This window comes from Myripristis murdjan, chromosome 8 (genome assembly GCF_902150065.1).
Source record: "Myripristis murdjan chromosome 8, fMyrMur1.1, whole genome shotgun sequence".
In the NCBI taxonomy this organism is placed as follows: Eukaryota; Metazoa; Chordata; class Actinopteri; order Holocentriformes; family Holocentridae; genus Myripristis; species Myripristis murdjan.
This window is the reverse complement of record NC_043987.1, coordinates 7,578,724-7,602,784: the sequence shown is the minus strand read 5'-3', so window position 1 is coordinate 7,602,784 and position 24,061 is coordinate 7,578,724. Positions and strand designations below refer to the sequence as shown.

Genomic DNA, 24,061 nt, shown 5'->3' with positions numbered 1-24,061 from the left:
AACTAATTTTTAGGATTAAGTGTGTTCCTTGGGGAAAAAAAATGTCACTGTGGAGCCTAGAGAGGGTCATTGAAATGTTTAGATTTGCCTTACACTTACTGGTATGATGACATCTGCAGATTGATCTAATGCATCCAATGCACTTGTGCAGGGTGTTTCTTTAATCCTTTATTTATCCAGGGATGGTTTATAGCTCAGTTTAACCATTAAGTCTGTTTATCTAGAGTCTGTCAGGTAAGAGGACATGTCTTCTACAAATCCATTTAGCTGGTCAACTAATGACAGCTGGCAAAGCTAATAACATGTAAATTCATACATCTTTGGAGTAGGTGTTGGTCTTGAACAAACTCAACTATTAAAAACACAATATTGAATGCACACAAATCTGAATAATGATGATACAAAATGGGTGTCCTGTTGACTGAGCCAGAAGTGCTTCACTGTCCAAGCAAATCACTTCAGTGTGTCTTGGACAACAATGAATATCACTGTTTTAAATCACCAAGAGCAAATAGACAGCTCACATTCTATCAATGTCTACACTCTTATTTATGATGTTCTTACTGATATTTCCAGGGTTTTGCAAATTTGAACTGCTCTGTTCTGACTTGATATGGTTTAATGCTCTACTATGTTAGTATTAGGCTGTTCAAACGAGGGTGGGATGTTTTGAAAACGAAGCATTATAAAATGCACAAAAATGCATATGTTTTTGCAATACGAGCTGTACAAGGAAGCTGGGGACTGGAGCTGTTTGTTGACATCCCAGAGTTAACTGCAAATGCGAGTGCAAATACAATTAAAACAAAGTGGAATGATAAAAAAAAAGGTGACTCATTTGTATGGACAGAGAAGGAGGTTGAAGTCCTCCTCAAAATCAAAAATGAATACAAGTTGTTGAAATTAACTGCACGGTCAAAGTGGCACCTGTGCAAGCTCAGCATCCCCGCTGTGAGCATGTGCAAAGTAGTAAAGTCACACCAGTGACATTGTTTCATTTTCACCTGTCCACATGACAAAAGGAAAAGGCTGTTTTCACTCTGGAGAGCGTTTTCCTAAAGATGCATTTTCTGTGCCAGAAACATCATTTCCGTGTGAACACAAGTTTGAAACAGAAAGAAAAGGTTGTGTTTTCAAACAAACATACAAAAAAAATCCATCTCCATGTAGGCATAGCTTATCTTGGGTACAAGTGTGTGTACCTGCTCTGCAGCCTCTCTGCTCATGGCAAGGGCCAGTTGCAGCTGTAGCTCCTCCTCTCCACTGGTCTGAGGTCTGGCCTGCTCCAGCTCTGAGCCCGCATTGGGAGACGTGGCTGGAACACACACACACACACACCAAGAGCATGTTAGCATCACTGCCACATGGGATTCTACAACACACAACAAGATTAGACATAACAATGGATCCATTAGGTGCAAACCGGTGTAACAGATACACAAATCACATTATAGGCCTTTCTGATGAAATATAATGGCCTGCAATTAAATACTGTTCAATACACACAAGAACAAGAGGGCAAGGAACTTGGTGAGGACAGTGAAAGCCTGTCAAGAGTGTGAGTTACATTTCTGCTGATACTCAAACACAGCCTATATGTGTGTGTGTGTGCATGTGTGCGATTACGGGCCTTTGGTGAGCCTGTGAAGGGGAACATTTCCCTTCAGCTTATTGGATTAGATCAGGCCATGTGGCAGCACAGAAATACACACACTCACTAGCCATGTGGCCTGTGGGTAGGAGCATGTACACACACACACACACACACACACAGAGGCAATGCAGCCATGGGGAAGGAGTTCACACATCGTAGCGAGTGGATGTCAAAGAGGCAATCACAAAGGCAGCCTCAAGTGTTTTCTTTCATTCAGAGTATGACTGTGTGTGTGTGTGTTTGTGCGCGTCTTTTGCGTCTGGAAACAGGGACTTTGTTGTTTCCGTGGGAACCGTGGTGGGGGAGGTGATGACAAAGCGCAGTGACATCATCACTTCATGCTTCCCGTCCCATCTGTATTCTCTGTATATAATCTCCTTTCTGTTGCCTCACTCCTTTGCTTGTTTTTATTTCTAACTAACCAGCTAATGTAAGTAAATGAACAGAGTGCTGGGAGAGGAAGCAAAGGGCTTTCCGTGGTGGCTGAGTGGGGTTTGCATGGGCCTCATTTAAATCTAAAGCATGCTTTTTGAATATGGTACACCTCAATTACAAAGCCGCTTTCCCGTGGTTTGTTTTCAATACATGTCTTTTGCAATTCAAATCTTCTCACGGCCAGCGACTCTTGCACTTTTTAGCCGCCTCGACGACACCTTTCCAGTTCTCCTTCCATATATTCTTCATCTGTATTTTTTTCTCTGCCCGTCTCTACTCTTGTATGTTTTTTGCTCCATAGAAGAAAAAAAAAAGACTAGTCATGACATGCTCTTCTGATGGCGTGGACACTCCCAAACACTCCCAAAGACACACACACACACACCACAACACAAGCAGGGGGAGATAACAGCCGCTAAGTATTTTGTAAGCCGACTCGGCAACATCCCTTCCAGGACTAATATGACATATGAACCTGTAGGAAACAACGTATTATCTTGGGGCTAATCCCCACCTGGGTATGTCAAGAGAGCAGCCTGGTCTATGTTAAAATGCATAAAAGGTACCAGTGACTCACTGAGGATGTTCTTTATCTTTGTGGAAGAGGTTGTGCTCAATTACAAACTTTGGTTCCACATTGTGTAGGTCCCGTGACCTTTTTTTCTATTGGCATTTTGATTTACTCCCTTTCTCTATATTTAGAATTACTTGGCTATCATCACCTATTTCCTACAAAATAAGAAAATATAGTGTATAATTTTACATTATGATTGCCATTAAAATGTAAAATGTCAACCGGAGAGACATATGTAAAGACAGTCGCACAGAGACCAAACAACCCAAGAAACCTCACTGACATGATGACGACTTGGGGAAACACCAGCAAGTAGTTTCACTATTAGACATTGATACCCTTAAAACCTCTCACTCTGACTAATATCCGCTTCTGAGGAAGTCTTTGAATAGGCTTTCATCAGCAGATCTGTAAAACAGATTTAGCTCTATGTGTCCGCCACATTCATTTTTTTTTTTTTTTTTTTTTTTAAATTGACGTGGCTGACTGCACATCACTCGCAAGATATGTCGAAGGATATGTGAGCCCTGACAGAATTTAGCCTAGACAGCTAGAATATGACAGTAGCCCTTATTTGTCAGCAAACTATGTGTTTCAGATATAATCAGTGTTAAATATACATTACACGTCACTTATAAGTGTTCCATAATGGAGAATAATTGACTTGGACCGTCAAAAACATTATTTATGGGTCTGGTAAAACGCCGAGCACGATATCGCTCAAAATGGAAAATTCAGCTATCACAATTCCAATGCTAGAATACATTATGAGAGAAAAGATTTGTTCGGGAATTATTTTGTGTTCCATTTTTCTTGGACGGCCCTCAATCCAATGTTGGGTCACTAAATTGGCTCTCAATCATCAAAACTTTGAGAAGCCCTGGTCTACACAATTCATACTTGGACCAAATTGACTAATTCATTTTATGACAGCAAAAAAGGTGCACAATTTTCAGCATAGGGCACGGTGCAATAGAAGCCCATTGCCTAGTCTTGATCCATGATAATGACCATGCATCACAATGTACACAAACACAAAAACACGCATATGTATGGGCACACTCTTGAAGTGACGCACCCACGCACAAAAACCTGTGGCTCAGCCTTCCCATAACTCACATCAATTTACTCAGCATAATCAAAACTAATGTCTTAGGACTGAAGATCATTGTAACTGGAGAGGATCTGCCTTGCAACTCCAGCCTCTCCTCATCTCCAGGTCTTCAGTCACTCTCTGCTTCCCTGGCTGTGTGTCTCTAGGGAGGATGACCCGGGGTAGAGGTGTGTTTGGTTAGCTGCTGGGACATGAACCACGGTCTGCACATCGCCTACATTCCACCGTGCTTGCCTTAAATGGACACTGGACACGGACCAGTGCCAGTCCACACAACATGTTCAAGTAATAAGGTTCCATGTGGTGTTTTTGGATAATACATAATAATTCATATAATGGGACTGTACAAACACGCCTCTCAATGTTTCTGATTTTTTACAAATTTTTGAAAATGTTTGTTTAAATCATAAAGGTACATTAGTTTTGCCCCGTGGTGTGAGAAACTCAAAACACTCAATTTCTCAAAACTCAAAACACAAGGGCACAAAACGTCTACTTAGCAGCAGGAGGTGATTTCTTCACATTTAACAACACGGAATCATGGGTGGATAAATTGCTGTTTTCCTTTATGATGGTCACATAAATTGCTGCTTTCCTTTACGTTTTCACCCACGGCTATAATTAACATGTGGGATGCATGTAACAGGTTCTTTTATCAAACAGAATCTTATCCTCCTTGAGCTCTCCTTAAACCTCTCCCATGTCAACTGCAGAGCGACAGACAGCTTATACAACAACCAGGCTTCACAGCCACTAAGCCTAAACAGAGACTAAATTGGCAGCACGATAATATACAGTGCAACACTTGATATTAGCTGGAAGCAGAGAGGCAAATAAACACAAGTCAAAGCCAACGGAGGCAGACCAGTATCTTGCCTACCGCCGTGGGAATCTGCCATATATGGATGTTCGCTATTTGCTGGCATTACACACACACAGACACAACAACTATGCCTCCTGCTAGAAAAGCTTATGTCATTTTACCTTTGATATTTTATGGGCCTTACTGTTCAGCCATTTCCCACCACACAGTTTCTGTTTCTGATATTCAGTCTACTTGTTTCTTAGCTTGTCATCTTGATTTTTTGGCCAATATATATTTTTTGTGAAGATATTTTAATGAGCCCTTACAGAGTGTTTCATACCAATGCTAAGTCTGATGATTGTGTAAATGAATTAAAAACTAAAACGTCTGCGTACAAAAGCCTTAAGCCAAGCCTAGGCCTCCGCTAACATGCAACATAAATCACTACACTAAGCTGTGAAAATTTTGCTTTGGAGAAAGTGAAGTGGGCTGAGGATCGCTAGTGTCATGTTTAGCAGATTTACAAGGTGATAATAATGCATTAGATTTTTATCTCAGGGTGTCAACCACTAACTACCACCATAGTCACAGACACTCAGTCTCTTGTCTCTCTAAATGGAGAATTAAGCGGCTGCTAGAAGTCTGGGGAGTGAGTTGAGGCCGGTTCTTACACGAGCATGCTGAATTCTCGTGGGATTTCCGACTGCACTTCAAATACATTTTCCAGACATTTAGCTAAAAAGGAAAATGTATACTTTACCCAGACATACGTGGGAATGTTTAGGTGTTGCAAGTAAGGGCAGGCGCTATGCCTAGGGATGTTCAGGGGGAGGAGAGACACCGTGAGCACCCTGATGAAACAACCAAAACCTTCTCATGCATTTACAAAGAGCTACAACTATTACTCAAATAATCAATTAGTTGCCAACTATTAAATTAACTGCTGCTACTTTGATAATCAATTGATCATTCAGAGTCATTTTTACGGAAAAAAAAATAAATTCTCTCCCTGTAAAATGTGAATATATTCTGGTTTCTTTAGGCCTCTAGGACAATAAACTAAATGTCTTTGGGTTGTGGACTGCTGGTTGGGATAAAACAAGACATTTGAGGACAGCACCTTAGGCTGTGGGAAACTGTGTCAACATTTTTCACCATTTTCTGACATTTTATGGGCCAAACGACTAATCAGTTAATCAAGACAGTACCTAACAGGTTGACTGATGATGAAAATAATCATTAGTTGAAGCTCTAGACTCACCCCTTGGTGTGCAATGGGGAAAAGACTGGCAAGCATGAGATTTGCAGGCTGGTTGACTACAGCAGAGTTTCTCAACCTGGAGGTCTACTATACAAATAATTTCTGATTATTGTCCAATTTCTGCTTTTTCGCTGTGAAATGTTCAACAGTTTTAAGCTCCCAAACCCCCTCTAATAATGAAATGACAACCTGAAGAGTTAAAGTCATTTTCTGGTTAAACTTTTTCACCACTCAAAAGCAGTGCAGTGTGTGTTTGAGTGTGTGCGGCTGTGTGCGTACATGGGGGGTGGGGTGGGGGGGTTCTAGTTTCACTTTAAGGGGTCATGAATGCTGAGACCTTTTTGTTCTGTATTTGTATATTATGCATGCAACAGGCACTGCTTCCATACAAAATGTAAATAAAGTCTGTTTATTTTCTGATTTGTCACTTGTGCTTGTCTCTGTTGAAGTCTTGAGAGAGATACACTGAGGTTTATAGCCACTGAACTGAACCGAACCACCAAAACAACAAGCCATCATTAAACTTGAGACCGAGGAACTCGAGGGAAAGCTGCCTTTGGCATAGGCTGGTTAACCTCTGGGAAACTACAGCCTAAAAATAGTTAGACACACACATACAGGGTGTGTGTGGGGTGACGGGATATCTGCAGATTTCAGAGAAATCTGAGACATCAAATTTCATTTCATTTAATTTTTTTTAATTCCGTATCATGGAAACAATAGCTCATAATCAATCACAAGTTTGTTACATTTGTTCCAATCTATGATCGAAAAGGGGCAGGAAGAAGAAAGTCTTATCTTACCAGCCCCTATCTCAAAAAAATAAAGCAGTAAAATAAATGGATGGTCTCTCCGCCAGTCATTTAATAGTCCTTACTTATAGAAAATACAAGAGTAAGAAAAAAAACCATACACAACAACTCACCATTAACAAAAAAATAATAATAATAATAAAAAAAATAAATAAATTAAATCAAAAACAACCACAGATCTTTTACCTGTCAATTTTGTATTGTCTAATTATTTTTTCTTTACACATTTTCTTGAACAGATGGATGTTAGTACATACTTTTAAATCAACTTTTAAAGAGTTCCACAATTTGACACCACATACAGATATAGACATTTGTTGGTGCATATGGATGTTTAAAATCAAATTTCCTTCTATGGTCCTCCTGCTTCTCTGAATTTTTTTTTTTTTTTTTTTTTTTTTTTGTATATTTTCTGGCAATGCTCTGTTTTTTGCCTTGAACATAACTAACAAAGTCTGTAACTCAGCAATGTCCTTAAGTTTTCTTAATCCTGACTTAACAAATAATCCATTGGTGTGTTCTCTTGCATCCACTTTATGTATAATTTGTACTGCTCTTTTCTGTAAAATAAACAATGGCTTGATATTAGTGGTGTACGTGTTTCCCAAGACTTCAATACAATAACTCAAATAAGGCAAAATAAGTGAACAATGCAGAATTCGCACTGCCTCTACCTGCTTTACTTTGTTCAGAACAAAAATATTCTTGGACACCTTTGTTTTAATATATTTTATGTGAGATTTCCATGTAAGGTTTTCGTCCCTAATCACACCCAAAAATCTAAATTCAGATACCCTCTCAAGAGCAGATCCATCAATAGATAGTGAAAATTTTCCATCCTGTTTCTGTTTAGAAAAGAATAAACTTAGAATTAAAATTGAATTTGATACCACTGAAAAACTGAAATGAAGCTGACAAACCCTGTTTCCAACAAGTGCTGAAAAAACTAAGACTTCTAACAACTGCACTTAAGATGCTTTATTATTTTTGAAAGTCTAAGATTCAAAAAATCAGAACTTTTCAGACTTCTGGTTGAGCAGCGACAGTCACACTTGGATGGCCGTTCATTCACACCCATGCTGAGCAACAATACCCGGAAAGTTCCACTGGAATCCCAACAATCCCTGCAACAACGCCCCCAGCGACGGGCCAGCCCTGCTCTGATTTGACCGGTCTCTTCTTCCCTTTTCTCAACTGATGACTCAGCTGCTGGAGCTTCCTCCTCAGAGCCACACGCTCAAACATCATTTTCATACGCAGGAATGCGGGCCACACACACAAACTGAAACATGAACACACAGGCTGAAAAAACACACACACACACACACACACCAAACTTACAAGCAGACATCTCAGATATACACACGTTCACTCACACACAGCCACCCCGCTGTGCACTAAAGGTGGGAGGTCAAAGGTCAGTGTGGGTCTGTGTGAGGATAAAAAGGAAAGGCGCACAGGGTTCACTCTCTCATTTCAACCTCTCCTCCTCCCCTCTCTGTTCTTCCGACTCTTTCCCTGTATCTTTTACCCCATTTCCTAACCGTAGTCCGTAACTTCTGCTTCTTTTCAACTCCACCCTCCTCTCATGTCATCATTCTCTTATTCCATTTCAACTTCTGTTTAGTGTGAAACTTCAAGGTCTCTGCTTTAAGATGTTTCAATAGTGAATTGCAACAGAAACAAGCTAAGGAGCTGTAATGTGTGATCCTTTAAGAAATAATTTGTGACATTTTCAAATAAATATAGGTCAGTTATACTGGTAGTGATGTGTTTTGCGCCAAGAGTTGGGTTATCACCTGCAGAAACTCAAACTCCATCAACAGAAAATCCAAGGAAAAAGACATTACAGTATCGCCCACAGTTTGTTTGACAGGTCATCTCTAGGAAGCACAGTGTAGAAATACAACAACAGTGTGGTGTTTTTCTTTGCAACAAAGATTTTTCCAAGAAATACTATGTCTTTGATAGTTCTTTTAAAGTTGCATTTGTTATATGGACTCCAACGTGGCATAATACATGAGCCTCTTCTTGAAATATCAAAAATGTCAGTGATCTATCAATCAACCATGCTGCCTACTTTAAGAATACTTAAATGCTAAAGTAGTGAGCTTTTGTAGGAAATCAGTACCACAAGTCTCAGCATATTCCTACATTACTGATAAATTCATGAAAGGATGTACATAGTTCATTAACAGATAGAAATCAGTCTTTCATAAACCTTTCTTCCTCAAAGGTTTTAAATCCCTTTCCATCTTTCTGTCTCAGCATGGTCTCTCCTCTCTCTTTCAGCTGTCTCCCTCTCCCCATGGCTCTCTAATTTGTCTCTCCTCCTCTCTGTTTCCACATCTCTCTCTCTCAGGATGAGTGTATCTCTGGGAAGAGGAGCAGATTCTTCTGTCATGTCAAAGCAATGGGGGATGGGGTGAATTCAACTTCCTCTTCTCTGTGTGTGTGTGTGTGTGTGTGTGTGTGCGCTGAGGAATGTGGCCCTACTGCAGGCCTGCAAGCCAGAGATGGAGCAGGGGGAGGGGCTGGCTTCGGGATGTAGGCCAAAGTTTCACCAAGTGGGACAGGCAGAGAGGAACGGACTGTGTGTTGCATTAACATATAAAACAAGCATTGGTGTGTGTTTATGTTTGGCAGAGCCAATACTCACAGCCGTGGTAGGAAGCAGGTGAGCCCTCTGACCGGCCGTACTCTTCACTGTAGGAGGTGGAGAGGTTAGGTTGGGACGAGCCACGTCCGAATCCCATCTGACTGCCCCCAGTGGACACCTGGGCCATGCGCTCTTTGGTCTTCAGAGCCTGAGACCTGGTAGGATGGAAAAACAAACCCAAAAAATCAACTGCCACAGAATCATACCATAAGGTGCATGAGAAGATTCTCAGTGTTTATGGTAAAGAAACATGTGGTTCACAGCCACAACTAAATGGGCAAAACAATACTTTATCATACCTGTAGCCTGTAAGGGGATGAGATGCATCATAGTTTTGATTTGAAAACACCACAGGAAAAAATATTAGAGTGAATAACAACATGGTAACAGTAAGTGTGATGTACCCCTACGAATGATGCAGTCCGCCCACGACTGGTTAGTGACAACTTTGCTAACTTGCTCTGACCTGAAATGGAAGGGCCACCCAGTTCCCACTCAGTGTCTGAGGTATCAAATGTGGTAAAAAGATAGGTGGGCGGACAAATAAACAGGTCCAACCCAGATATCATTGAGGTAACAGACTGTTTTCACAGGAGCCTTGGTGACATAATAGCAGGTAAACCCAGGAGTTACTATTGACATTAAAGAAGGTTCTGTTCCATTTAGATCTAACAGAGCCAGGGTCCTGGTGTTGTTCATGTTGGCACACTGTAAATAACTATATAATTTTCTAATAAGAAATACATATTTTGCTGGCACATAACCCTGCTGGCAACACACAGCAGCATAATTTTCTATTAAAAAAAAAAAAAAAAAAAAAAAAAACAGGAAGCTTAAAGCAAAGGCTAAATTTTCATTAATTACTTATCTCCTTGAGAGTAGACAGGTTTCCTGTTTCCTACAACAAACAGAGTTTCATGCAGCATTATCAATATCTCATTAAGCCATGCAATCACTTAGTGATGGAAAAGGTCCATATTGGAAATAGAACATAATCAAAATAAACCTTCATACTTCCTCCCGCCCAAATTTTGCACTAACCATATTCAACTCATGAATAAAACCATGACATTAAACAGATAGCAAAGGTTTTTGAGTCGGCTGAGTCTTCTTAAAGATGAATGTTTGCAAAATGTTGGAAATGATTCAAAAGTGTGCTTTCATGACTGAATCAAGGGATACCAGCACGAGTGATTGCACACGTTCGAGGTGAACCGTCCCTCGAATCTGTGTGTGCTACTAGAGGATAAATATTCCCTGGTGTAATATTTCTAAAAGTAAAATGAATCACTAGAATATAAAGCACTGGTTCTGTATAAACATTTGCACTGCATCACTTCTTAATGCAGATGCCACTGTTTTTTCCCCCAATACAGGTTCTCAGTTGAACACAATACAAGGTTAACAATCTTCAAGGTTGAAACTAAAAAGGTCAAAACACATCTGATTAACTGTTCGAGACTGAGACCGGAAAGAACAAAAGAAAAAGTCCAACTTTCTACTATAGTTGATATTTGGCAGTACATGATAGCAGGTTTCAGCTTCTACCACAAAGCACTCCTAAAATGCATAAATACATGATGACTCCAAAGTTTTATCTACACTTGTCATTTCAACTATTTAAAATCCGATTTGTAATCTTATTAGAAATGCCTGACCTCTCTCCTTTGAGCCGATCCTCGTCTTTGAGCAGGACAACCAGCTGCTTGCTCTTCTCCCTGACGTTGATGCCCTGGTCCTTGCCGTCTCGGTCAATGTACTGGAAGTCCTTTAGTGTCTGGATGGCGAAGATGTTCTCCTTGCACTGCAGCGCCACACGCTCCGAGCCTGTCTTGATCAAGTAGTCAAGCAAGGTGAGCGCCTTGTAGACATGGCGCCAGTTCTTGCCGTGATCGTTGAGCCGTTTCCAGATCATACTCATGATCTCACTGAAGGCTACCACATTGTAGGTAAGGTCGGCGATCTCGGACATGAGCGAGGACGAAGGGCCCCAGGGGTCATTGGAAGTGGCCTCCCGCACCTTCTTCTCGGCGTCCGAGTAGTTGTTGACCATGTTTTTCATCTGGCGGCGGATGGTGGAGCTTGCCATGGTGGCAGTGTGGCGATGAGACACAGGGAAGAAACACTCTGTAAACTCTCACACAGCAGAGGAGTTAGGACTCCCGAGAGTTCGGGTAGAGAGTCTAACACACACACACACACAAAGGGTGTAAATGTGTGTGTGTTTCAGATGAGGCTTCTGATTTTTGTCCGTGCGTCTGTGTCCGTTTTCACGGCACGGCAGTGGCGTGCATACGTGTAAATGGGCGTATGTGTGAAGGTGTGTGTTCTTTGAATATGTGTGTTCTGTGGTTATGAGGCTTCTCCAGCCCAGAGTGGTGTTCGTGAGTCCTCCACAACAGCGTCTGTTAAAACCATCTCCACACACAAAGTGCTGGCTGCACACAACACCACGCCATCACCTAGGACAGATGGAGAAATAACAGGTTACTGGCAGGAAGGAACAACAAATACACTTAAAAGACAAAGCATAGTTGGAAAAAATTATGACATTTCCAAAAGGGTGTAGCACCTCTACACTGTAATCAGTTTCTAAATAAGTCACTTCATCTGACAGAAATTATTTATCGATTAATCCACCACCAATGTCTGCCATATTTAATTCAGCCCACCTTATATTACAGGCACTTATGAAGAAGAAAAAAAAATATTCAAGATCCATCTTTTCCAGAATACCTTTGTGACCTTTAATTTTAATCTAACCTTAACTAGAAAGATGGTCATATCTGGGGTGTGACAGACAACTGTCACTGTCATCTCAGTCTCCACACCTGAATGATAGGTTCATGTAGAACAATCTGTATTTATTGCATCCACTGCAGAGTCTTCCTTTTACAAACTAGACAGCACAAGATGTTTCATAGTTTCTCACTCAAACATCTCAGTTTTGCTGTGTTAAAGAAAGCCGGCCTCCCACATATTATACAAGGCCAGGGTGGTGTGACTAAGAGCTGTTTCCACTTTGATAATCTTAGTTGAGTTTACAGTAACCTGACTCAACTGCAAATTACAAGGCAGGGCGATGAGAGTGAATCATGTCAGGGCAGTAAGAGTCTGTGGAGCCACAGTATAAGGTGGTGAAGTTGCTTGTTGGGTGGGCTCTGAGTACAGTGAAAAAAGACAAATGTGACCTCTTACGAAAACACAAAACATTTAAGAACACAGCAAGGTTATTGGAAACCAATCAGTGCTTGTATGCATGGAAAAAAAACATTCAAAGAACTCATTCACAAGCTTGTGAAGAGGAAATACAAAACACTTTACATAATATGTGGGAATATTTAGGTCACGTACTAGGTGATAGGGGAGGAAACTAAACTTTTCAATCTACTGGCTGAATTATTCATTGTCATTTTCAGTATTTCACAATGCAAATGGACTTTAGGAAACAATTACAGTCAAGCTTGAAGTATGAATAATAGCGGTTTACCTCCCAAAATGCTTACTGAGTGGACAAACCAGCAACAGTCAAACCTTTACCAGTGACTGGTGTACATTTCCCACAATACTTGGTGGTCAAAAAATAAATCTAAAATAAACAAATGAATAAAGAAAACAAAAGTTGGAGCCAACTATGTCTACACAAGTGTTTGCCATCACTTCATTCAGTATTAATGACAACACAATATAAAACTTGTCCAACAGGAGGAAAATATCACCTGACATGTGAAATGCTGCCAGTTGTGGAAGTACAGCACCTATTGTTTCGGAAGAGGCTCTGTTTTATTAGGCCCCTCCTACACTGTTTATTATCTGGTGACCCATTCTGAACAAGTGGCAAAAAAGAAGAGAATTATGTCAACTTGCTCATGTCATGGTTTTATTTGATGGTTGATGTTTATGCAATATGTACATATTTAATTATGACACTGAATGCTACTGATGCACCTGTTCAGTGCTGTCTGGCACCAATGACAGTAAACTGACTAATACTGAGATGGACCTTTACCTGCCAGTCTGCTTAATAAAGTACTCATACCAGTTCTCTGTGCACCTTATGTCATTGTATGTCAAAATAAGAGCCACATTTTAAGTGCAACTAATGATCGAACAAGGAAAAAGGGGAAAAACATACTCAGGTCACGCTGTTTGTATTCTTTCCCAGCAGCAGATTCAATATGTTGTTGGCCAAGATATCCCTGTGAGACATCAGGGCACTGAGTGAGTAAAAAGGTGTTTCCACCCTTTGATGGGCAGCAGGGGAGTCAAACAATTTCCAGTCTGATGATGACGAGGAGACTGATGACTACTCTGTCCTGCCTCTAACAAATCAGTAGCCCAGCTGGTACTCACTTCCTGACACACACACACACACACACACACACACACACACACACACACACACACATCACATCACATAAAAGGGTGCAGACCGTTACAGCTGTCTAACATACGTCACTAAAAGTTTCATATGAGATCTGACTTAAAGGTGCACACATTAAAAGGACCAATGTCAGACTGACATACTATACACAGCCAAAATGTTTCTAAAACAATTTTTTCCTACAGTCCAAGAGCCCCATTATCACGTGAAATGGGTCTTCTTAGAGAACAAGATCAATTTCGGCGAAATCTGATATTACAGTAGTGTTAAGGCTGCGATGCAAACACACCACAACAGCGTCTCCTTGCACCGACCATTCAGCCAGATTAGCCCAGATGCTGATCTAATTTTTAACCTTTATTTATCCAGACAAAGCTTGTTGAGCGTGCACACTCCTTTACCCCCGTAACCATCGTGTGTCACATCTAGAGAACTGCACACATTCACACATAAACCAATAACTTACCAAATCTCTTAGCTTTGAAATGGTTGTCCTTGGAAATAAAAAAAGGCAGCTTATGTTTTCTCAGAGCTATCTCGCCCACTGCTTCCCTGCCTGGCCCATGATGACTTATCCTATTCAGAAATCTGATCCCAGCACAAAGCATGCACTGACATGCCCCACAACCAAGTACTTTCACAACTCAGGGAGAGTGTTAAAACCGTTTGGGTGTCTGTGTATGTAGCCTCTATCTTTAAACGCAACAATTACAATTTTTTGATTTCCACAGCAGCAAGTGTCCCTGTGTGTGCACACTCTGTCTGTGTGTGTAGCTTATGGAGCTTCCTGCTTAACCGTGCAGTGGAATGACAGCTGGGGGGGGGGGGATTGCAGGGGGTGGCAAAAGGGGTAAGCAAACAACTTGGCACATCCCGTAAATTCACTTAACGCCGGTGAAATGTGATTCCTGTGGAGCACTGGCCCCCTCCTCCTCCTCCCTGCATCCGCATGAATACAGCTCAGACCTAATGACACATCTGCTGCTATAATCACCTATTCACCCATGGTAGACAGGAAGAAGAGAGAAGAGTCTGTCCTGTCCACCCCCCTACCCCGCTAGGCCACCCAGCCAACCCTCCCCCCGGAACAAACCCTCCCCCCAGCCCCTTTTCCTTCAATCCTCCTCCCGTTTATATCACCCAAGCCCCAAGCCATAGAAGACAGCACACAGGGCAGAGACTGTGTGTGTGTGTGTGTGTGTGTGTGTGTGTGTGTGTGTGTGAGCATGCATAATCATGTGTCAATGCAAGTTAATCATGTACCAAATGACAGAGAGTCCTGAGCCCCTCAATATCCCTGTCAAATAGCCAGTCTCCCTCCACCCCATTAGTATGGCAGTGCAACCAGAAAATCACACACAAAAACGACTAGGCTATATGAAGGAAAAAAAGACAAATCTACAGTTATGCTTCCCAAAGAAACACCACTTCAGTGATGGCTGAACAATTAACTGAAATACTATTGAATCTGCAATATGAATGAGTGCAATATCTAAATCATATTAGCTGCAACTTTATGATTTAGAGGAAATATTTGTGGCACTACAGAGATGCCCTAGCCTACAAACTGCATTCTCCAGACATCAGAAAATATGTTTGTTTGGTGCAGACCCCAGCAAAAAAAAAAAAAAAAAAAAAAAAAAAAAAAAAAAAAAAAATCACACCATCATCATCATTCTAATACTTTTTTCAGTGAAAATTAGAATTATGATGCAAAAATTAGCAATTGTGTATCATATCGCTATCACAGTATCTGTCAAAATCATTGCATATTCCATATCAGTCCTAATTTTGGTAGGTGCCAAAAGCATATAAATGAAAAGGTGCATCAGTTCAGTACAGACCCCAAAGAGGTAATACCGCTCCCTGCCTGAACATGACCTGATGCTGAACTCACTGCTGCTGACTGGCAGCTGAACCTGCCTTCACCACAGGAGGATCCAATATTTACACGCACTCTATACAACACACTACAGCTGCACAGTTATGTTTAAAAAGATTACCCCAATCATTTTGTCATGTTAATCATAATTGATAAACAAAGTTAACTATTTTCAGGTGCTAAATGTAATGACTGAATTTTAAATTTTCCTGACACCAATTTACACTACTATTTAAGAAACTGCAACTGCAATATATGATTAGACATGACTGACAGTGTAACTATAACAAACACCCATATATACACGTAAGAAGGCCATGTTACTGGTGGCTGGTGGATTGCAAATCAAAAGCGTACTGTTCCCAGCATTTTTAAATACAATGCCCAATAAACGGGACCTCACATTAACTATCCCTGTGGCTCCAATGTCAAAAACACAAAATTCAGATCTCTTATTTGCAGCTAATTTCACTTTAGCCAAATGAAGTAAGAGGCCACCGGGGCTCTCACAGCGCACTCTTTGCAAAGGTTCCAATATATTCACCTAAATCTTGGGTCACTATTGCTCTTACTGTTATCGCTATTAAAATAACATTCAACTGTGATGATTCCTGTGAGGGAAAGCAAACTGACAGAAAGACACTTCCAGAATCCCATTACTTCACATTAAGTATCAAAAAAACATATACTTGCATGGTTCCAAGCAGTTTTGATGCCTACAAGTTCAACCAGATTTTGCTGGATTCATTTTCTTGTTAACAAACAGCCTGACAACCCCAAATAAAAAATACATGTGGATTCAGAGTGATGTAAGCAATGTCTGACTTGGTCACCACTGAAGCACAGAACACTACTCATATATGCAACAGCTACTAAGGCATGCATGCCATTCATAACTTACAAGCTGTTTTGCTGGTTTACACACAAAAACCAGGTGACACAGAGCCACAGAAGGCCAGAGCCTTTGCCTAATGAACTTACAGCAGGGAGACCAGGCTCTGCTTCCTGCAGCTTCAGTCCTTGAACTCACACCCTTATCTGCTGCTGCCACCCCGTCTGTCTCATCCTCTTTCTGGCTGTCTGCATCTAAGAGTTAGATACAGACAGTGTGCGGATCTTAACATTCACTTTGTATTCGTGTTTGTCTCTTATGGTGTTAGATATGCTCGGCTGTCTCCACTGTCAACAGGCGGTAAAACGGTGAAGAATTCATTTGCTGATAAGAGGTGTAGAGAGAATGGTAACAACACTGGCAAATAAGCTGCACCCAGCAAATTCACAGATGGCCTGAGTGTATCTACAGTCACTGAATGTCTCTTCAGCCGTGGAGTTGTTTAAATGGCTAAGAAAAGAGAAAGTAGCCTGTGAATGTTGTTCATAACCAAAACCTCACCACACCTCCTCCAAAGGGGACAAGACCAACAAAAAAGCAGCATGCAGTGAGCTCAGTTTCATGCAAAGAAAGGGAATCCAAATTAGCCCTACCTATTTCAAAAGAAGCTTGTTTAACCAAACCACATGCTTAAGGATCAAATGTGCTACTGTTTGCCATTCAACACTTAACTCAAAACGCTGTGCTTATTGCTAGCAATCGAATTTTCTTTTCAACTTTCAATTGTAGGTCAGAGGTACCGGCTTAGGCTTAGTGGCAGTAGAGTGGTGCAGTTAGCAGAGACCTCACTTCGTTCAGGACCCAGGTAAAAGCAAGCATCTACTCTGATGAAGTGTCCTTGATCAAGGCACTGAATCCTTATCAGTGACCTCTAACTTCCCTGTGGGGGCTGGAAAGCAAAAATAAAAATTTCCTGAGGGAATGAATAAGGTGTCACATTATTAATCTTTCAGTCATCATACTGAAAAACCTAGTTGTGGTCTGTTTCAGTAATATTAAACAGGTAGAGTAGGCTGCATCTTCAAAACATTATTGACGCACATGGCCTTTAAAGAATGACTGTTTTTAAATTGTGTTCTGATTGTGGGTGTTACCCCTTTCCTTTCTGTTGTTCTTCCTAAGGTCTGCACACAAATCATATGTTGTTGAAGATATCAAGGCCTGTCTTCCTACCTTCAGAAGAAGCCATTTGTCTAATTATTATTAAGTATGGAAAACAAGTTGCACATATGTAATTTTGACAGAGCTGTTTAATCCCCCCACAGTAAATACAAACCATGACTTGGTTTTGTTTTGTTTTTTTTCTGTCTTTAGTCAAAGTTTCTCTTTTGTCATTATTTCTTCTCGACTTGAGCGTTTTCATGTCAGTGCGCGCATTACTACACTCTGCTTACTGTCAATCACCTGACACCCACAGAAAGAAATGGAACTTGGAGCTGGGAAATAATCCCTCAAAAACATGTCGCTTTACAAACATTATTGTCAAATCTCTGTCTTCTGATTTGGGGCATCTTTGTCAGCTGGAACAGCAAAGAAGTTCATTTCAAGCTACATTTGACACCTTGAAAAATTATGAAAAATGAGTAAGAGTTTAAACAATCTAATGGCATACATTTCAAAATACTTGGGGCATGCTGGGCTGCAACCTAAAGGCTTTCTATAAAACACAAACACCTGAAAAGCTGCTACATAACCAGACCAAGGATCCTGGTCCAGCCGGACTTTTGACCCAGTGGATCCGCCTTGATTAGGCCATTAAATTAAGGGGTTTTGTATGATTTTCCCAGCTCGGCATTTTCAAAGGAACTTTACCTCCACAAAGTTAGTGTTCCTTCAGGTCCAACAAAAAGAGGACGAAGTCAGCTGTCCAATGCACAGCACAGCGCCAAGCCAAACTGCTCATGTGTGTGGCTGCGTGAGTGTCTGTGTGTGTCTTGGCAGAGTGCAGGTAAACTGTGATTAGCATTAAGGGTTGAGAAGCAGTACCCTGAGAACAGGTCTACCTTGCCAGGCTTACACTGCAAGGGTAAAGCTGATGTAGAGATACAAAGCTTGTGCAACCAACTACCTGTGTGTGTGTGTGTGTGTGTGTGAGAGAGAGAGAGAGAGAGAGAGAGAGTGAGTGAGAGACAGAAAAAGAGAATCAATGTGCAAGAGAGCATGACAAAGTCATCCAGCCGGTTCTTTCCCAGGACTCTGACTACATCTGCAATAGGCAAAAAGGTCATGCATCCATTTCATTATTTTATGCTCTCACCAGTACAAGTGAAGCATCGGTGCCCGCCTGCAACGTGTAAACAATCCTAAATGACTGCACAGTGCAAGGATTAAGTTTCTACAAGTGCAAACTAAGAATCTTATCAAGCCTGACCAAAACACAAACAAGCCACTAACACGTGTCTGCAAAGCCCCTGCAGTGACTGTGAGTCTATTTAAACTATGCTGAGCATCTAGCTTGGGAGGGAGCAAGGGAGAGGAGACAAGACAAGACATCCTCTTCTGATCGACACGTCATCCGGCCTTTTGTCCTCCCTGGCCCAGAGAGAGGGAGACAAAGCAAGCCAGGAACGGGAGGAGGACGGTGATGATGCATCTGTCACCCACTGTGACTGACTGATCATCCTGACAATGGACAAAGCCCTGCCCCTCTTCCAGGCCACGTTTATACGGCTTCGGCGCTGCCCAGGAATACACTAGCTTTCATTAGTGGGTCGACATCAATACTTATGTCTCACAAAACCGAAAAGCACTGCCAATGCCCCAAGTGAAGACTAGTTTTACTTAGCTAGCCTCATGCACCGGTAACAAGGGACCGGACGAGTAAACAGACAGCACCCGAGCAACGTGAGACGGTGTCCTTAAAGTAGTTAGCAATAAATAAACCCGTTTGCCTAGTTAATTCACATTTTGTTGCCTTGTTTGGGAACTCCAATGCTGGCACAGTACCACGGTAATTGATGTGGGGGGAAAATAAATCACTGCGCTTCCTTTAACTGATGTGACTGATAGATGGTCGGCTAACTTAGCTTTTAGCTAATGTTAGCAACCGTGCTAAATGTAAATTAAACAGGATAACTCAAACTATATTTTAATCTATTAAACAATGCTGCAAGTCCACATTATTTACTTAATCATCTCTAGTGTTGTGGCAATGGTCTGGGTTTGGGTGAAGTCGCTTGAATACAGCCGGCGGAATACCTAACCGTGCCATACAAACTAGCGAGCTAACTTACCAGCGTTAACGGTTAACGCCTGCTAGTTGAGTTCAAACTTGTGACAACTAACGACTAGCTAACTAGGCTAGCCAACGTTAACTTGCTTACATCGATGCGAATTAAGTCAGCTTGCGACCAAACTTGCAATCACAATCACGCTTATTCAAGCAATCATTGGGAGAGAGTCAGATTTACCAATGACTCTGGTGTTCAAATTGTGATATCAACCGATTACCAGCTTACTAGTGCGAGATCAAAACTTGGTTTAAAGAAAAAGTTAACCAAGGCGAGCTAAGCTTATGTTAGGTTAGCCAGCCGCGGAGCTTGTCGCCATCCCTAGTTCAGCTAGCGTTAAACAGTCAACTGTTGATCACCCTGACCAACAGCGGCGATAAAAGTTTATCTTGTTTCGTGGGAAATTTAAAAAATGACCCGTTTAGTTAGACACACAATGACTTTGCTCAGCTAGCCAATATTAAGGTCTGTAAGCCAACTAGCATGCTAAGCTATATAGCAAAGCTTTAGCTAGCCAGCCAAGACGAGTACTTGGCGGAGACATCACCGGAGCTGGAGACAGGACTCCCTGGAAAAACAAAACAACTCTGCTATCCTGGTAGCCGACGGCAACTTACCACTTCTTTCGCGTTACTTTATGGTCTCCTGTGTATCCCGAGCTGTAAACCCATATGTGAGAATCTGCGATTCCAAGGAAAATGTTAACACAATGTACTTATTTTGGCGTCGGGACGAGCTTGTTGCGCCTCCGCGTAGCTATGTGTTGCTATGCTAAGCCAGCTAACACCGAGCTCCCCTCCTCCAGAACATGGCGGGCAGAGCGGGAGGGGGCCAGGCGGGGAAGGGTGTGACCGAAGGCGGCTCGACTCGCCGAGAGGACAAAAAGACTTCTCTCCCTTCCCTGGAGAAATGTTCATTCATGTCACTGGGCACGTCCTACAATTGTAAACGAATTGAGCAAGTCTTCTGAGTCAGAGTGCCGTATACAATCGGATTCCTGTTGATACATGGGGTGGTGTGACAGATCATCCAAGGTTTTGGAAATAGGTGACATGCAACAGGGTGGGCCTGTGACTAGGGCTGGGACGGCATTCATGCCTGTCTCCCAGTTTAATACCATCACAACACTTGGGTACCGATTCGATAAGTATTGCGATTCAATATTACGATGTACTGTGAGTTTTGTGTTTGGGATAATCCTCTGGTTTGTGGTTATAAAGTGTCATGAGGCTGTGATTACCCAAGAGGTCACAGTAGGTCATTTTATCCAACTGATTAAGTTCATTTTGTCTTCTATTGCGATATACAAGGGTCATTTTATACAATGTCAAGTTCCAAAAATGGTCTCACTATAATGAAATGGTTATACGGGGGCTAACATCATCACACATGAATAAAATGTGGCTCACAGAATCCACAATAGTCTCAGCTTTTCAGTCAAACCCACTTTATGCAACTCCAAGACTGCTTAGACTCGGATATGCACAAACATTTTGGCCTACTTTGGGGCAATATTTAGAGCTCCCTTGCCAACAATCTAGCATGACATGCTTGGTACAAGTGGTACCAGTAAAAATAAATCAATAAAATAAAAAGAATCACAATAACTAAGTGAAACATTTTTTTTCCCAACCTGTACCTGTTATTACCTATGTCCTATACTGATCTGCAACCAAGGGATTAGGGTGTACAAGAGCTTACAAATGTCCTGCATGAATCTGCATGCAGACTGCGGGAACAGTAAGAGAATTTAACAATGCAGACCAGTAAAATCTCTGTGTATGTTGCTTTTTAATAAGGGGTAGATGACTTGACCCTAACAGCCATAATGATCAGCTCAAAGACTGAAATTAGAGTAATACTATTCTAAGATGTATGTCAACAAAATCATTCCCTCCTTGGTCATTGTGAATTTTCTTTAAGCCATTGCATTCTGAACAATCCTCTCAGATAAATCAGGTTCTTGTCATCTTGAGTCATTCTTTTTGGCGCAGAAAGGCTGTGGTGGCCAGGCGTAGAGAATAAGAAGTGCAGGCTTATTGCACAAGTAAGTGCATGTCCTTATTTCTCAATGCGAGGGATAGCCTGGTGTGTGTGTGTGTATGTGTTACAGGTGTGTCAGTACAAGCCCAGCATTGCAGGACAGCATTCCACCATACCAAGTTTTCCACTGTCTCTACAACTGTGGCTCATCAGCCGAGTTTAAAACAGAGGCAGGGACACAAGTCATCACACACGTCTCAGACACACACACACACACACACACACACACATACACTCAGTGGTGTTCATCCAGATCAGGTGCCTAGAATAGACATGAAAAGTGCCCTGGAAGATGCAGAGTGAGCTATCAATAGACGGCTTCAGACATTTTTGTTTGTAGATCTAGACTCTACATCTACAAAAAAAAAAAATCCATTTTAAGCATCATGCTCAACATTGTAGAGAGTGATGCTTAAAAATGGATTCAGGGACTGAAATGTCACACAGTTTTCTACATCTCAGTTAGAGCATGCAGACAGGAAAAGATGGCAGGGACCTGAAATAGATGACAATGTGGTGAAGTGTGCTGTTTGGTGGCTGATTTAAAGCTTGATATTAGACATCGTGTCCTCTGTCTGGCTGCAACATTTGTTTTTCTTATTCTGTCTTTTTATTCTTTCATTTTCTCATTCATTCATTTTCTCCCTCTGAATATATGTATAGTAATCTATATACAATAATCTATAATAATCAGTGTCCATATAATATATTGTACAATAATGTCTAATAATCAGCATCTATATAATATAGTGTATGTAAAACATGCAATGACTTTTGCTCCCTTTCCCTCTGCTGTATTAAGGACAGGATAAGCCTAAGAAAGTCTAAGCCAGGCTAATTTGTGTGAGTGTGTGTGTGTGTGTGTGTGTGTGTGTGTGTTTGTGCACAGGAGAGAGACCTCATTGGCCTGGCGCGAGCAGGCTTTTCAAACAATGTCATACTGTTAGCCCCGGTTTTATAGCCTGCAGTAGAATGGATCTGACATGTTCAAGTCAGGATGATGGCTTAACAAATAAAATCATTACATCACAATTATCTCCTGTCAGTTTTCTTTCTCTCTGTGTGTCTTTTGCTTCATCTCTCATGTTCAGAGTGCAGTATGTAAAAATATAGAAATGTTTCTGTTGATCTATTTCCCCTTGCAGGGCTAAAAAAAAAAAAAAAAACATTTTCAAGTGCAAGTCAGTGACTTATATGTCTTTCTCACAATGTTGTTATGGTGACAAAATTCTCATGAGTCGCCATACCTTTCCCTCCCAGCACATGAGGTAAAGTCTGAAATGCCATTTCAATACCAAAGGGAGGGTGACATCATGTCTCAAATGTTATACTGCTTATATTGCAGCATACAGTCCAGGCAGGCTTCAAACCTGCAACCTTATGCATTCCAAGCATGCTCACCTGCAATAGAGCTATCTAATTTGGGAATACTGAGTTGGTGTATCAAATGTTTGGCACACTCTACCCCCAAAACCCCTGGGGGCTTGTGAAAGCAGCGCTAAAAAAAAACAAGACAAATAAAACAAAGCAATAATACAGCAATTCACATCAAATATTGAACAATGCACATAATCCTAGCAATCCTTTTTCCACAATGGATGTGCAGCATTTTGAAACGAATCTGCTCATTCCTCGGTGCCCCCTGCGTGAATTCAGCTGGCTGTTTATCCAGGAAACTCAGTTGATGAGTCATCATGCCAGACATCACAACATTCACATCACAAGCGCGGGCACAGCATCTGAAACACAGTGGAACAGTAAATATTTAGCTTAGATAGGATCCTATTCATTCAGGATTATGCGCTAAAGCTGGTTTGTCCAACAACACCAGAGGTGACAGGAGTAGACTATGGGGCAGTGTGTCCTTGTGCTACTAAATATATAAGACTCTACAGAAAGAAGTGTAATTGCTCAAGAGAATCTGAATAATACATCTTCTCTCTCTTTTTTTTTTTTTTTTTTTATCAAATAGAAAGCCCAGTTAGCTGTAATTTAAGTTGGGGTCAGATTCCTGCTTAAGAAATGACTGTGCAAACACCATGTAATGTAAAGCATACACATTAACTATCAAATATTTCACCTTGGCAGTTTGACACCACACATAGTCTCCCATTATGTTGAGATAACGTACGTCGTTCAGCAGGCCAGGTGCCCCCTTATCATGTTTGCCGGAGCTGTGGCTGTGTAAATTTTACCCAGGAGGAGTGCATTATCCAGCCTAGGCCAGTTCATGGAAGCCTGTGAAGGTGCAATATTTTAAGGGTAGCTGATTAACAATGGAATGCCAGTGTCCACGGCTGACATGTGGTTTTTCAG

The 24,061-nt window shown here is 41.4% G+C and overlaps 1 protein-coding gene across 2 annotated transcripts in view; it reads right to left on the bottom strand.

The window, feature by feature from the left end:
* The window catches only part of epn2 (epsin 2), a 32,618-nt gene extending 12,005 nt beyond the window's left edge, over nucleotides 1–20,613 (bottom strand). For both annotated transcript variants that reach the window (XM_030057600.1, XM_030057602.1), the window contains exons 1-4: nucleotides 20,320–20,613; nucleotides 10,973–11,776; nucleotides 9,315–9,469; nucleotides 1,203–1,315 (exon numbers count right to left, since the gene is read on the bottom strand). In XM_030057600.1, coding sequence (XP_029913460.1) covers nucleotides 1,203–1,315; nucleotides 9,315–9,469; nucleotides 10,973–11,403 — 699 coding nt within the window. In that variant the 5' untranslated portion in view covers nucleotides 11,404–11,776; nucleotides 20,320–20,613. The remainder of the gene's footprint in view (nucleotides 1–1,202; nucleotides 1,316–9,314; nucleotides 9,470–10,972; nucleotides 11,777–20,319) is intronic.
* Nucleotides 20,614–24,061: the final 3,448 nt, after the last annotated feature.